This window comes from Anolis carolinensis, chromosome 5, assembly GCF_035594765.1.
Source record: "Anolis carolinensis isolate JA03-04 chromosome 5, rAnoCar3.1.pri, whole genome shotgun sequence".
In the NCBI taxonomy this organism is placed as follows: Eukaryota; Metazoa; Chordata; class Lepidosauria; order Squamata; family Dactyloidae; genus Anolis; species Anolis carolinensis.
Genome location: NC_085845.1, coordinates 146,734,185 through 146,749,894, shown reverse-complemented (window position 1 = coordinate 146,749,894; position 15,710 = coordinate 146,734,185). Strand labels below are relative to the sequence as shown.

At 37.0% G+C, this 15,710-nt stretch overlaps 1 protein-coding gene and 1 long non-coding RNA gene across 2 annotated transcripts in view; one reads left to right on the top strand and one right to left on the bottom strand.

The window, feature by feature from the left end:
- Positions 1 to 15,710, bottom strand: part of ano6 (anoctamin 6) — an 81,237-nt gene that overhangs the window by 25,228 nt on the left and 40,299 nt on the right. The window contains exons 7-12 of the mRNA XM_003221267.4: positions 12,294 to 12,409; positions 10,818 to 10,952; positions 9,340 to 9,445; positions 7,302 to 7,362; positions 4,602 to 4,747; positions 870 to 947 (exon numbers count right to left, since the gene is read on the bottom strand). Of these exons, the coding sequence (XP_003221315.2) occupies positions 870 to 947; positions 4,602 to 4,747; positions 7,302 to 7,362; positions 9,340 to 9,445; positions 10,818 to 10,952; positions 12,294 to 12,409 (642 nt within the window). The remainder of the gene's footprint in view (positions 1 to 869; positions 948 to 4,601; positions 4,748 to 7,301; positions 7,363 to 9,339; positions 9,446 to 10,817; positions 10,953 to 12,293; positions 12,410 to 15,710) is intronic.
- LOC134299504 (uncharacterized) overlaps positions 4,742 to 15,710 on the top strand; it is a 33,715-nt gene continuing 22,746 nt past the window's right edge. Inside the window, exon 1 of the long non-coding RNA XR_010006720.1 lies at positions 4,742 to 6,945. This is a non-coding gene — a long non-coding RNA (uncharacterized LOC134299504). The remainder of the gene's footprint in view (positions 6,946 to 15,710) is intronic.

Sequence of the window (15,710 nt, the reverse complement as noted above, 5' to 3'; positions counted from 1 at the left end):
AAACATGGTGCACAAGAGATGTCAAGAGCTGAGAATGGATGGGGTTCAGAAACTGGGGGATCAAGCTGGAATAAGAAGGCAGAAGTCCAGGAACAGAGCCAACCAGGAAGAAAGTCCAGCTGTGCAAAGAAACCAGGTTTTCAATGCAGGGTAGTAGAAAGGAACAGCAAACAGGAGAAGGAAAAGGGAACAGTTCTAGATTAAGAAAGCAAGCAAGCAGACAGTCGTGGCAGGGGAAGACTCCAGAAAACCTTCCCATCTGAGAATCAGATCAAATCCAAATGTCCTCGCATGCACAATCTTCTCCCATTTCATTGTGCTCTCTCATAATGCATGCAGGAGACTCACACAGCCATATAACCCAGAATATCAAGGCAGAAAATCCCATAATATCTGCTTTGAACTTGGGTTATCTAAGTCCACACTGCCATATATTAATAATATTATAATAATAATATAATATATTCCAGTTCAAAGCAGAAAATGTGGGATTTTATTCAGCTGTGTGGAAAGGGCCCCACTTCTTTCCAAAGCCTTTCTAGGGCAAAAATATCCCTCTCTGTAGATAATTTTAAATTCCAATTCAGAACCCTTTTCTCTGATGTCAGTTGTGTATGTTCTGGAAAATATTGATGTTGAAATTGCTTTCAAAAGAAAGAAAGAAAGAAAGAAAGAAAGAAAGAAAGAAAGAAAGAAAGAAAGAAAGAAAGAAAGAAAGGGCAAAGCCCTGAGCATTTCTGAGCCAGTGCAGCCATGAGAAAGAATGGTATCACATGAATATTGGGGGCATATCACTTTGTTCTTTGCTGCACCTGTAATCCCAAAGAAGCAAAATAAATTGTAAACAGTAATAACAGTAGCATTTTTACCCAGAATAAGACTGCACTGGTGCAGAAGGCCATCCTCATGCACTTTCCACAGGTTGTATATGGAACGTGTTCTTCTTGCTGTGAAGAAAATTGATTGAGGAAGAATTACTTGGATAGCCAGCATCACATTTTTAGAAAAGAAACCCTATATTTGTATTCAGTGTTTAACAGAGATAGTCTGGGTTTCTGATGCATTTCTAGACTAGAATATTTCAGATTTCATGCTTGGAACTAATTTTTTTAGTTAATAATGCCCCAATTTAGTTGCTCAATTGTTGTTTTTTCTACAATGAATTTTCATACTAATAGATCAGAACCCCAAGTTGGTTTTGTAAGCTCAAGTGATATCTGTATTCTATGTGGAAACAACTTTGGAAGTTCCAGGAGAGAAGAGGTGGAGGAAATTTCAGAAGTTACAGATATACCATGAACATTCCCTTTAAAATAAAAAGCCAAATATTTTATTGGTTGTTCCCAAGTCTTGGTTACACATCAAGGATTTTTCTTTTTTCTTTTTCTTTTTTTGCAATTTTGTAATGTCATGATGACTGTAAGTTGGTCTTTTTGGTGTTGCATAACACAAAGTGACATGTTTGAAAAGAGAAAGAGGACTCTTCTAAAACAGATGCTTGCAAGATCATTTCCAAATTCCAAATCCTTTGTACACTATCTAGCATATTTTCATATTTAATAATACTGTGATCAGCAGCCCTTGGAGTTTCTCATTTACTTGGAATGGTCCTAATATATTGCAAATATAAATGCACCTTTAACTGATGTAGCTCATGTGAATTAAAGTAAAAAGTACTGTTACATTTACATCAAATAAAAAGCTTGCTATTTGAAAAGATTATAGGAAAATCCCTTTTACTGACATGACAGAGACATCAAGTATTAGCTCAAATGCTCAAAATAATGCAGCTTCACAAATCTAACCACTAATGTTAGCCATTGTAAAACATGAGATGCAAGCAATTCAGATTTACTGAAGTCAATTATTAAGTGACTTAAAAGAGAAGTAGAATATTCTTGCTGTGTAATAGGAAATAGATATCTGACCACGACAATTGAGCCTAAAAGCAGCTCTTCCCCTACGTGAGATTGGTAGGAAATGTATCTCACTGGTTATCAAAATATGTTTTCAAATATTACAGAAACATTAAAGAGAAAAGCAACAAAGGACACCATAGTGAGAAAAACAATTCAATTGCTTTTTAATATCAAACCACATAAAAGGAAGAAAAGACAAGAGAGATTTTTCAAATGATGAAATCTAGTTTTTTAAAATAATCACTGATAGCAATGAAAGAGTAAAAATATTGTAGGAAAGAAGCAAGATATTAATAGATTATATTTTCACATCTTCCAGGTTCATATAAATGATATTGGGTGGAAATAAATGGACATGTGACAGGTTTCTGAAATGGACCTGTCACCAATAAGGGTTTATCTAGATGGGCTTAACTATGCATTTGCTCTTGGTGGTCCCCACAACATTTTGCAACATCCAGTATTTATTATGTGTAATCCGGTTTAAATATGTGTTAAGAAAAGTCAGAGCATTCTAGACCTGGTTGTGCTGTCCACAGTGTGGACAGAAGAACTGAATCTGATTTGGACAGGTCCTCTGTATACACAGGGCATCACTGCCATCCTATTTCTCCTGTGCTCAGGTTGTGTTGCTGCCATCACTGCTATCACATAGAGCTATCACTCAGAGCTCTTTTACTCTGTGCTTAGATCCACAGACGAGCCCATGTAACCAGGTGGTACAGGCACCTCTGCGGATGTCAGCTCTGGTGTCCGCAATGACCAGAAGCTCTCATGCAGCTCTGTGGTCACCTGACAGTGGCAATGGCAACATGGTTAGCAACGTGACAGTCCATGTTGCCTTTCGAAGGGCAAAGTGACAACTCTATTTGTTGATAACTAAAGTATTTCTTTCTTTCAACAAACTTCAGAGTTGTTCAAAGGGCAGCTACCTATTGGAAGGGTAGCTAATATTCTGACAACAGATATGCTAGGGAGCTCCTTTCTTCTGTATGATTGCCAAACAGTTGTATGATCTGCCCATTGTTGGGCTGCGGCCCACAGGTTGAGAACCACTGCATTACAGGAACCAGGAAATACGAACAGAAATGAGCCAATATACAACATACATATCATATGTTTGATTTTATTTCTATAATGGCCTTGTCAGAATAACTATTTATATCCATTTGGAATATATTTAGAACATATTGATGTTATTTGTATCCATCTAGTGGTTGTTGCAATTTTATACCATCAGACATGGTCAATATAGAAGTTTAGTAGAGAGTTTAGTGGAGCCCCTGTGGCAAAGTGTGTTAAAGCATTGAGCTGCTGAACTTGCAGACCAAAAAGTCCCAGGTTCAAACCCCGGGAGCGGCGTGAGCGGCTGCTGTTACCTCCAGCTTTTGCCAACCTAGCAGTTGGAAAACATGCCAATGTGAATAGATCAATAGGTACTGTTCCGGAGGGAAGGTAATGGCGCTCCATGCAGTCATGCCGGCCACATGACCTTGGAGGTGTCTACGGACAACGCCGGCTCTTCGGCTTAGAAATGGAGATGAGCACCAACCCCCAGAGTCAGACATGACTAGACTTAACGTCAGGGGAAACCTTTATCTTTTTTAGAGCTACATAATACTAAATGTATCTATTTTGAATGTCCTTGAATACCGATACAGTAGTCTCACTTATCCAACATAAATGGGCTGGCAGAACATTGGATAAGTGAAAATGTTGGATAATATGGAGGGATTAAGGAAAAGCCTATTAAATGTCAAATTATGTTATGATATTACAAATTAAGCACCAAAACAGCATGTTTTACAACAAGTCTGCTACTTGTCTTGGAGTGTGGCTGCACATATGTTGTTGTTGGGTGTTTTGGCCTGCTGCACATTGCTGCCTAGAGAACAGCTGTGGATCCAGGTGGGAGACAGACTGCGTTGGATAATCCAGAACGTTGGATAAGCGAAGGTTGGATAAGTGAGACTCTACTGTACTACTAAAACTTAATAATAACAGAAGTAACCATAGTACAGTAGAGTCTCACTTATCCAACACTCGCTTATCCAACGTTCTGGATTATCCAACACATTTTTGTAGTCAATGTTTTCAATATATCGTGATATTTTGGTGCTAATTTCATAAATACAGTAATTACTACATAGCATTACTGCGTATTGAACTATTTTTTTCTGCCAAATTTGTTGTCTAACATGATGTTTTGGTGCTTAATTTGTAAAATCATAACCTAATTTGATGTTCAATGGGCTTTTCCTTAATGCCTCCTTATTATCCAACATATTCGCTTATCTAACATTCTGCTGCCGGCCCATTTATGTTGGATAAGTGAGACTCTACTGTACTTATAAGAAGTCATTTTGTATCAAAATCACCAGTCAGTGTAGCCTAGTACTGAGAAGAGCAACTTGGTTTCAACTCATTTCTAAAGTATTCTTAAAGTTTATTTTCCCTTCCATCTAATAAACCTTAGGACCCCTGAGACTTTTCCCATAACATTATTATCTTTGCTAACACAGATTTCTAAAAATGCTTAGGTCACCAAAAATGATGGGGTGATGAACAAAGCTATATCTTGACAGAGAATTCATTTGATCCAAAGAGTTTGTTTCCTCTTATAGTAATTCTGGCTAAAAATGACAAAACCAAACACAGCATGCCCCCCCTCTCTTTCCTTACCTGTGTGATTTCATTCACTACTACATGACGACATCTTGCTTCATACTCCGGACGTACTTGCTCTTCTTGTTCTAAGAATTCAACAGTGTCCCATTCATATTCCAATTCAGCCTGCCGCCGTTTCCAAAACTCCAGAAACAGAGTAACTGATCAAGGAGAAAACAAAGAAAATAACAGTCTAGGCAGACTATTAAAGTTTCATTGTTTTGCTTTGCAATTTTGTGCAAAAATGGGATAAGATTTCACTTATTTATTTAGGAAATAGTTACCAACATTATTTAGTAGTAGAAATAATTAGAGAACTGAATAAAATGTAGAAATCTAATTAACAGTCAATGTAGATGAAGCAAGATGTTTTAGCAGCTATAACCAAAGATTTGAAAGTTGGGAGTCATTTGTTGCTTTCCCTTTTTGTTGTTTTTGTTTAAGCAGTATATTTCTTAGTTCAGTTTACTATTTCAGTTTATTAAATTTGATAGACAGCTATTATGAAATCCATAGCAATTTACCAATAGATAGCAGGGCTCACTGGTACATGAAGTGAAACCCTGTACATATCTGCTTTGTAAGCTTCAGTGAGGTCAATGGGATTTACTCCCAGGTAACCGTGTATAGAATTGCAGGCGCTTTCACTTGCTTCTTGGAAATATCAGTGCTACTACATATTTAGAAATCGTGCATTACTAAAAAAAAAAAAAAACATTGCTGAATTATATTTGTCTAAATTATATTTACTATAAATGTTTTAGGAAATGAGCAACTTGGATCAATTTTCACATTACATTAAGAAGGGCAAAGCTGCAGCACAATTAACGTGGAAAAGATGTTGTCCTATTCATTTAAATTTGGCTGAAATGTAGCAACAGCACCTTCTTAGATATTAACGTTTCTGTAGTGCTAATGTTCTCTAAATGTTACTTAAAATCCTCTACAATTAGATTTCAATTAACATTAAGTGTAATCACTAGAAAGTAAGCACACTGATTAAACAGGAGTTAATACTAGTTGTAATGATCTTATAAATGATCAATTCAATGAACCAAAAGCCTTTCTAAGCTGAATACAATGAACATAGAATTAGCTATTAGAAATATTCTGTTTGAGATTTTTTTCCCTCTCACCATAAGATTTTCCTATTGCATATGTGTATTGCTTGCTTAGCTCAACAAATACTAAAAAAGAGAAGAGAAATGAGTATTGAAATATAATCAAGGGTGACAAATTATGAGAATTATAGTCCAAAATATCTGGAGGGCATGCATTTGTCTAACCCTGATTTTTGTAAGTGTTTTCTTTTTGATGTGCTGATTTATTACATGCAGACATGTTTTTAAAAAATCAGACATATGAAGTTAGGAGAGATTTTCAGATTGGACAACTGTTTGAAGGTTGCATGTCTAAAAGTGTTGCCTAAAGGGAAAGGAGAGAGCAAAAGGAACTTTTCTATTTTAAAATTGGTGTGTTCTAAACAATCAAAAATGTAAATCTCCTGCCTGCAATCTGGAATGGTAGATTCCAGGTATCTCTCACTCATTCAACAACCCCATTCTTTTAAATCTGTAAACGGATGAGAATCCGTCTGGACTATAACATCAAAAGTCCCTTTTACTCATTCATTTCGGCACAAATTAATGCATAGAGGAATTGACAATAGTTGCACCTGCTGGTGCTTCCCATAACTATTAACAGGGTACGATTATACCAATTTTCCCCATACTATGTGTATTCACCTGCATGTATGCAAGCTTATTTACATGCAATCTGTGGCCCTGGAAAGTAGAAGGCTCTTTATGGAAATCAATGGACATTCTGTTTTTGTGCATATGTAGAAAAGGCCAGAGTTGGGAAAGGGTTGACAAAAAGTATATTTTCCCACTCAATGTACAGCATATTTTGGGAAATTCCGGTGTTTGTGTTAATGCATGTCTAGTACACAGTTCGCTTCAGTAGTAATGGAGTGCATTTTTTTGCTTGTGTTCAGTATTAAAACTCTCAGCCCATTTTAGCCTCTAGATGTGTTTTCCCACTTGAGCACCAAGGAAATGTGTTGTTCAACAGTAGATTCCGAATGAAGTCCCTGGATAGACAGGATTGGGTACTTGGATTTAATATATAGTAGCTATTCATATACAAAAAAATTGTTTAATGGTGTACTGGGAATTATGCCAATAGAGGACAAATGAGAATGTTCTAAGATATTATTTCCTATTTTCTATTAAAGCAACTATCAGGAAGGGACTGCTATAGGATTCCCTCACCCCTGCCAATCAATAGCAGAAAACAGGAAGGAAAAGGCTTTTCTGGGTCTTTTGTCAATCAATTCCTGTGTACACATCTAAGCTGGGTAAGGAACTGAATTGTATCACTGGTTTTCTTCATGTCTAGGTGAACACTTTGGCTCCGTTTACACTACCATATAATCCAGATTATCAAAGCAGGTAATACATATTATCTGCTTTGAACTGGATTATCTTAGTCTACACTGCCATATAATCCAGTTCAAATCAGATAATCTGGATTTTATATGGCAGTGTAGAAGGGGCCTTAGTTTGATTTTGTCAGTGTTTTCCGTTTTCAAGTAAATAGTACTACCTTACATTATTACGCAAAGCACAATATATATTGTTATAAGCAGGCAATGCTTCTGTTTTGATTTTGATTAAATATATTATTCCAGGTATAATTTTGAAGTTGACTTACCCCATATTCCCATAAATACTGCAAACACTAGTGTTCCAAAGCTATCAAATATACAGAGTTTCTGGAAAATATTAAGAAAAAATAGCTTAAAATACAATAGTAGTATTGTCTTTCAACATAGACAAATATTAGTTATTTTGTTGCTGTTGGATTCAACTTATGTATATATAGAGGTTTTTATGCACAAATTTTATCTTACGTCACACTGATGCTAACCCCATTCTCAATACTTATGGCTCTGCAGTTGTTATTCCTGCACCTTGCATACAATGCCAAAAATAAAATGCTCCTATCATTGAAGAGAAGAGCAACTTTATGGATACACACTCATTACAGCTTTTCATTGAGACATCCTTTTCCTGCAAGTCATCAGCTGAAGGCACTGACCATCTGTTTTGTAATGGAAATAAAATGGGTGCCAGCTGGCAGAAATGGGTATGCTGGTTGCTAATATATGGAAGCTGTCTGGATCAGGGCCACCGATCCAGATTCTTTTTCTCGTTAAAAAAAACTTTCCATTTTTTAGTTTCTGCTGTTTTATAAATCTGAGAAATGTAAACCCAGTCTAATCCAAATGGCCAAATATGTTATCGATTAAAAGGTTTTGAAAATTTGCTTGTCAGCCTGAAGAGATATTGTTTTTCTGAGTTAGTAACATCTAATGAATACATTAAAAAAAAGAGCCAGATAAAAACAAGGAAACATATGAACAGCCTTGGGCTGACTTCAAAGATGTTTCTTGTGTGAAGGAAACAACTATCAGATGATAATGTGAATGTGTAGAACTGATATCACAGATCAGCTGCTCCAGCTGTTGTATTATGACCACATAAACCAAAACCAAACCAATGGAAAGCAAACTGTAATGTGATAAGGCTATCACGTGAAAAACATGGTAAATTTAAATGGAAAAGTTTAAAAATGGAAAATGTTTTCCATTTTTGGTCTATTTTTCTCCTTTACAGGCTCATTTGTTACCCCTATATTATTGTTCTAATATGAATCATTAAATTAAGAGAACTGGAAGACCATCCTGACTACATCATATGACATGTCAGAAGCTGTATGGTGGAGGATCATTCTTGGATCATTGAACTCTATTCTGTGCTCATTTTGCGCAGAAAGAGCACTTCCTATACTGAGTTTTCCTTTTCTGATAATACTTTACTTTGTTGTCGAAGGCTTTCATGTCATATCAGCCAGTGAAATATTGGATTGCTGTGAGTTTTCTGGGCTGTATGGCCATGTTCCAGAAGCATTCTCTCCTGATGTTTCATCCACATCTATGGTAGGCATCCTCAGTGAGCTATACCTTACAACCTCTGAGGATGCCTGCCATAGATATGGGCAAAACATCACGAGAGAATGCTTCTGGAACATGGCCATACAGCCCAGAAAACTCACAGCAACCCAATATTTCACTGGCTGATAATACTTCACTAAATAAGTGAATTTTCTTCAAGATGCCATAAACTTTCTTCAGCAGTCAACTATTGAGGGACGAAACCCATGGGAATGGGGCTGACCTTCCTGATACAAATGGTGGCGAGTTCAAATTTAAATGACATTTCCATATACATTGTGAAATGGGAAGTCTTACAAATAGCGCTCTCAACATCAGTAGACTGATAAAATTTGGGAGACAATATTATTTACAAACTTACTCAACAAGCGGAACAAAAAATGACTTCCAAATGGCAGTAGAATTGTTTCCATTTATCTCTTATGAGGAATTTTTTTGAAGCATGCTGACCACACTTCAATCACATAGCTAAGTATTTCTTAAAATTTCTATTCAGCTGCATACATTACAGAGCAGTCCTAATGAGATTGCCTGTCATTTTAATGGAAGGAGAGGAGAGTTAATTTTTTTTTATTCTTACTGGAGTTTCTTTCCCTTATTTTCAAAAGGGTTGAAAATACTTTATCATGTTATATACCATTATTTTTTATTCCATGTATTTTCAACTTTATTTCAAAACAAAACTTCATGTGACAAGAAAAAAGTACACCGCCTTATGCTGCGAAATGCATTTACCTTGGATGATTCACAGGTAATGGTGAGATTCCAGTAAGTACATTCTTGATCACATTGTGGACACATGATGATATTTCCTCCTATATTAGGGTCACATACTTCTTGGCTTTATTAAAAAGAAAAAAACATTTTATATATTATATATAACTCAATAAAGAAATTGCTAAACTTGGTACTTTCATACCCCCATTCCCTTAGAGATCACTACATCAGATCCAAATACAATATTCATCTGTTACGGCCCTTTTAAAACAGGAAAAACAGGTTCTAGTGGAACAGTGAAGCAACACAAGGCAAACAAGTGACTGGAGGAAGTATTTAACCTTTCCATATCTGTTGTTTTTTTTTTTTAATCACATCTCTCCAAATATCTCCATTCTCAAAAGAACTCTGAAATCAAGTCCCTACCCATAGCAGCTCAGAAATCAAATGCAGGAAAAAACAAAAAAGAGTATACAAAAAGAGGGTGAAATCTTTCTGTTCGGTCTGCCATGATTACTGCGAATTAGTAAATGTCTTGAAAGTAGTAGAAAAAGCACTACTCCCCTGACTATACACATCTCACTTATATATGTTCTATCTAATTTACTGAGGCCAACTCAAATTATTCCTGGATCACCATGTATGAGACTATGACCTTGATTAATTAATATGGAAGGACAAATAGTTACAAGAAAACAAGCCTAACGTGTCAAGGCCACCACCCCCAAATACAGTCAGAGTATATACAAACAGTCTCAGGTCTAGCATAATAGTCCACAAAGATGCCAAATACTGAAAGAAATATGCAAGAGGGAAATCCTAATGTCCATTCCAGGGTCAATTATCAGTAATATACAAGATGCAAGGTTAAGTCCACAATTCCAGAGCTAATGTCCGGGTTTCCAGAGAGACCAAGGCTCCACGATCTTGGCTCAGACACCAACGTTGCTGCCAGCAATCAGGTAACACACTCCAGTCTCTTAAATCCTACTTTCACAAGTGTTATCTGTTGTTGGCTCTCTTCTCAGCTAGCTTCAATGATTTTCACATCCAAGACCTTTCTTTCCTTAACTCCACACATGCAGAAATAGGTAACTCCTCCTCAGCCTGCTCAATAGAACTCTCTAGCATTTGGTCAGTGGGCTGAGTACTCACTTCTTCTATAGATTTTCCTTTAGGGCAATGGTTCTCAACCTGTGGGTCGCCAGGTGTTTTGTCCTACAACTCCCAGAAATCCCAGCCAGTTTACCAGCTGTTAGGCTTTCTGGGAGCTGAAGGCCAAAACATCTGGGGACCTACACGTTGAGAATCACTGCTTTAGTACATGGCTGAGAAAGTTATAGTTCATTGCTTGGCTCCAGTTCTACTGCTGAGCCTTCTATCAATAAGGCTTCATCCAACTTCTCTACGCTGTCCATGACATAAGAAACGACTGGGGAGTACTGCATTGGATCATATACAATATAACATGAAGTAAATGAATTGTCATAGCTTACCTCCAAGTACAATTGTCCCTGGTGAAATATCCATACAAAAAGCATCCAAGTCCAACTATCGCTGCCAGGAGTAACATTTGAGTATAGAACCCCAGCCAAGCAAAATAGATCCCAATTTTCTCACCATAATATTTCCTGTGAATAGAAACATCTCTTCTGAAACTGCAAATGTGTCTACATAATCTTTCATGCTAAATAATTAAGTAAAACAATTCCCCTTGTATTTCATAATGGACGAGAAAGAGATATTGTGCATAGTAGCCACTTCACTACTGTCAGATTCTTCAGAAAAGCTGAGGGTGAATCTACATTGTAGATATATTTTAGAATCTCAGTCCAATTATTGTTATCGTCCCTTACCTTTATTGTGAGGGACATAAATCTGGCTTTGTCCCATATTAATTCTTTCCCTGTTATTTCTTCCATTTCTTTTCTTATTTTACTATAAAAGATTTGAATTTTTCTACAGTCCCACCACATGTGGGAGAATGAACCTATTCCCCCACATTCTTTCTCTAGAATTTTGCTAAGATTAGGGTAAGGGAGGATTGAGAGAAAAATTAATTCATGTATTAAATTATACTCACATTCATGCATTGTAATTACAGTGTACCCCCTTGAAATTGCATTGTAAGTAACCATTAAATGAAACATATTGGTAGGTCTTCCTATTTCTATATAGGAATTTGATTCTGAATTACTATATAAACAGACATGGCTGTCTTGATCATGTTTACAAATATGCAAAGAGCAAAAAATGATTATACAAGGTCAAGCTCTCAGGCTATGAGAAGCTTCACAGAGGTTTTTTATAGTGAATAAAATATTGTTTTGTTTTGCTTTCTTAACACAGGCAATACTTCTGTGTTAGATCACAGAAGCAATGGAATGTGTTAGATCACATCTTTGATTAGAGCCTCTGTTACATCATACAAATGTTCAAGTGTACAATTGTCATATTTGATTTACTTTTCACGAAAGCTGCCATGTTAGTTATTTTTTTAAAATCGTGTTAGAAGCGAGTTAAGAACATACTGCAAGTCACTTCTGGTGTGAGAGAATTGGCTGTCGACAGAGACCTTGCCCAGGGAATGCCTGGATGTGTTAGCTGGGAGACTTCTCTCATGTCACTCAAGCTAGAGCTGACAGATGGGAGTTCACCCTATTTTGTGGATTCGAACTGGCAACCTTCAGGTAAGCAAACCAACCTTCAGGTCAGCAGTTCAGCCAGCACAAGGGTTCAATTTATTGCACTACCTATGTTATTAAAAAAAAGCAAGCAGAGATAATTTGTATCTCATGAAATGGGTTTATATCCATGAAAACCTCATGCAAAAATAAAAACCAGTTAAAGTCTGAATTATGCTGCTACATTTATGTTGGATTTACCATATAATATGTGATTTCTCCTGATGAAGAGTGGCAGTACACATTTGAAGTGGCATTACAATCTTTCTAATGTCTGTCCATACTGACCTGACAAGATCCAGGGGTTGTAATTTTAAAATATTTCGAGGATGAGCCCATTCCCTGTATAGCAGGTACCTTTCATTTGGGCAGGTAGGATCCTGTGATTGATGGTTAAATCTTGACTGTAAAACAGAATATTTTCCCTTTCAGTAAATGAGCAGAAAGTGCCTCTTTCATTCTGTTTTTGATCCTGAGACTGAGTGTTGCTGTGTTATCACAATTATACTGTAGATTACCTTCCCAGACATAATGTGAAGCAGAATGCCAGACTTGGAAACCGCACCGAGCAACAAGAAATGCTGCCATGTACCTTGAGGCAATTGCTACTTGTCATGTATAAGAGGCAAGCTAAAGCACTGAAAAAATACTAAAGAACAAAGCAAATCGTTTCAGAATTTTTGTTTAAAAAGCAGTATCAGGGAGTCTCCCTAAATGTTTTTACATGGCTAATTTCCCCCCTAAAGTACCATAGGAAAAAAATGGCACAGACTGAATTTTTAACTAAGAAAGCCACAGATTGCCTCTTTAATCATTCAGACATTATGGATGAACATAGTAGAACAATGCAGGTTGGAAGCACACGTGCGATTTTGCTTTCTACCAGTTCAGACCAGAAGTGAACTAATGTACAGGTAATCTTGGCTAAAATCACTGTAAAACTTCTTGATAGCTATTTTCTTAAACTGTTTATATATTGAACTATGTTCTCATGGCAACACACAAGAAAATATGTTGTTGTTATTATTATTATGTTTATTTATACCCCGTTTTTTCTCTCCACAAGAAGACTCAAAGTGGCTTACATTAAAAGCATTTCAGTACAATTTAAAATCTACCAGTATATAAACATTAAAAGAGAATTACATATCATAGGTATTAAGAATCAATTAAAATCAATACATACATATTCAAACTAAAAGCCAAAGCAACCTGATTTAATCTTAAAACTGTTTAACCCCATTTAAACAAAAATACAGTCAAATTAGCGCATTATAATTCACAGATTTGATTATAATGTTCTCTCTTGGGCCTCCAGTGTGACTGCAGCGTATGGGGTGCAGACCCAAATTTAATAAGAAAATCAGCCCTGGCCTTGTCTTACTCAACTGCTGAGTACGCCTGCCCTGTTTGGCACAAGTCTCCCTATGCGAAGCAGGTGAATATAGCACTGAATGAAACATGTACAATAATCACAGGATGTCTCAAACCTACACCTGTTGATAGACTTTATAAGCTAGCTGGCATTGCCTCCTGTGATGTGCGACGGGAAGTTGCTGCTAACTGTGAGAGAAATAAGGTTGAACACTGTGAAAGCCATCCACTGCATGGATGTCAGCCTCCTCCCAGTAGGAAAAAGCTTCATGAGAACCACCACTCCTCTTAATGTTCCCCCAGCAACAGTAAGAGTATCCTCTGGGCAGCTAAATCAGGAAATCCCAAATGGATGCCCCCCCCCCCCCCCCCACAAAGGTCTTCCTCCAAGGACTAACCAAGAATGGGCAACCTGGAAGTCCCTGAACAGACTCAGAAGCAGAGTGGGCAGATCAATAGACAACCTAGCAAAATGGCACTACCTAGAAGAATCCTCCACCCTGTGCGACTGTGGAGCAGAACAGACAACTCCGCATCTGTATGCTTGCCCACAATGCCCTGCCTCATGCACAGAGAAAGAATCGTTTAAAACAGGCAGTCGCTGTTGCCTGTTTTGGTCTAAAATTATTTGGCCGCTTGTGCTTCCTTAATTTTATTAATTTTATACTTATTTATGGCATTAAAATCAATAAATAAGTGTGACTTTGGAGTCAACTTCTTATGGATGTTGACCAAAGAGTCTCACTGGAGGATCAAGAATTTTCTATAGCAGGGGCTCCCAAAGTGTGCTCCGTGGAGCTCTTGGGGATCCACATCAGAAAGCCGTGCTGCTTCTCTTCTCCTCTTTCGTTCTCCTCCTGCTCCCTGGGCCAGCATAAGGGCATATTGCAACAGCAGTGTTCTACTTCCATCCTCCTGCTCTCCCCTTCACTTTTCCCTGCCAGATTTGCAGTTCATCCAATGGGTGGCTGCCCTAGGGCTGTCCCTCGGAGCAGGTTTCTGCGTAAAAATAGAAAAGCCGAGCATTCTGAGCTCAGAAATTGCCAGTAGAGATCACAGGAGGGGCACTGGGACAAGTGACTCAGTCAGACAGTGAATGTGTTTGAAAGGAAGGAGAGAGAGAAAGGAGAGAGAGGAGAGGAGGGTTGGAAGAAAACTGGGCTGAATCTTCATTAGCCAAGGGAACTATAATAATGAGGGTGCTCCTGGCATTAAAAAAAACACATGGCAAGGATGGAATTTCCTCTCAACTCTGACAACCTCTACCACAAGAAGTAGGCACATTGTTCATATTAACCTCAGGTGTACATGTCACACTACATTTTTCAAATATCTTAGCTACTTGTTATATCATTTTGTAGACTTAAATAATGAATAACATTGCCCCAGTTCTTTTTTACTATTGTTTCCTATATATATATATATATATATATATATATATATATATATAACTTATTATTCATACTTCCGTATATGTAGCATATGTAATATGCCTCATTGAACAAAGACAGATAGAACTAAACACTAAACATTTCTTGGGACTCCACGTGAAACTTTTGCTTCAAAAAGGGCTCTGAAAAAGTTTGGTAACCCCTGTCTTAGAGAGATGTTCTCAGGTTAAAAAAAAGTTGTTCTTTGTATGTTTTTCCCACTTTTTCAGGGGACCTAGGCCCCCAAACCCAGCAAATGTGGAGGGATGACTCTACATATTTAACAGTTTATCAAGCTAAAATAAGACCCTTAAAATAAATTTAAACAGTCCAGAACAATTTTAAACCATAGCACATTAGCTACCAAAGGCTTTATTAAAGAGGCATGTTTTAGCTTGACATCATAAAGATGCCAGTGTTGGTATCAGCTGAGGCTTTAAGGGTAGGGTTTTCCCCATTGGGGATACCTGTATGGGGACGGCCCTCTGCACCTTAATATAAACTTTGCATTTCCACTACTGTTTCAAAACTAGCACTGAATTGTTTTTGTTTTAAAACCGGTCAGTTATAAAATCCATTTTTAAAAAATCCGGTTCATAGGTGAACACTTTTGGTTAATACTTACAGCACTTCCATGCTCTTTGCACATATTACTCTGATTGCATATCGTGTTGTAAAAAGTTCCACACTGGATAAATTGTAGGCAAAAACCCTAAAGTGCAGTATATGCATTTTTTGTTTTGCCTCCTTTATAGTATCTTATAAATTGTTATGTTGCCCATTTGTTGCTCAGCTTGCAAAATATTGAGGAACAATATACTATATTGTTAAAAGTTCAACAAAGATTTTCTTATTGGCTTCTATAGATCTTTCTGTATTTATTATAATATATTTTGTTTTA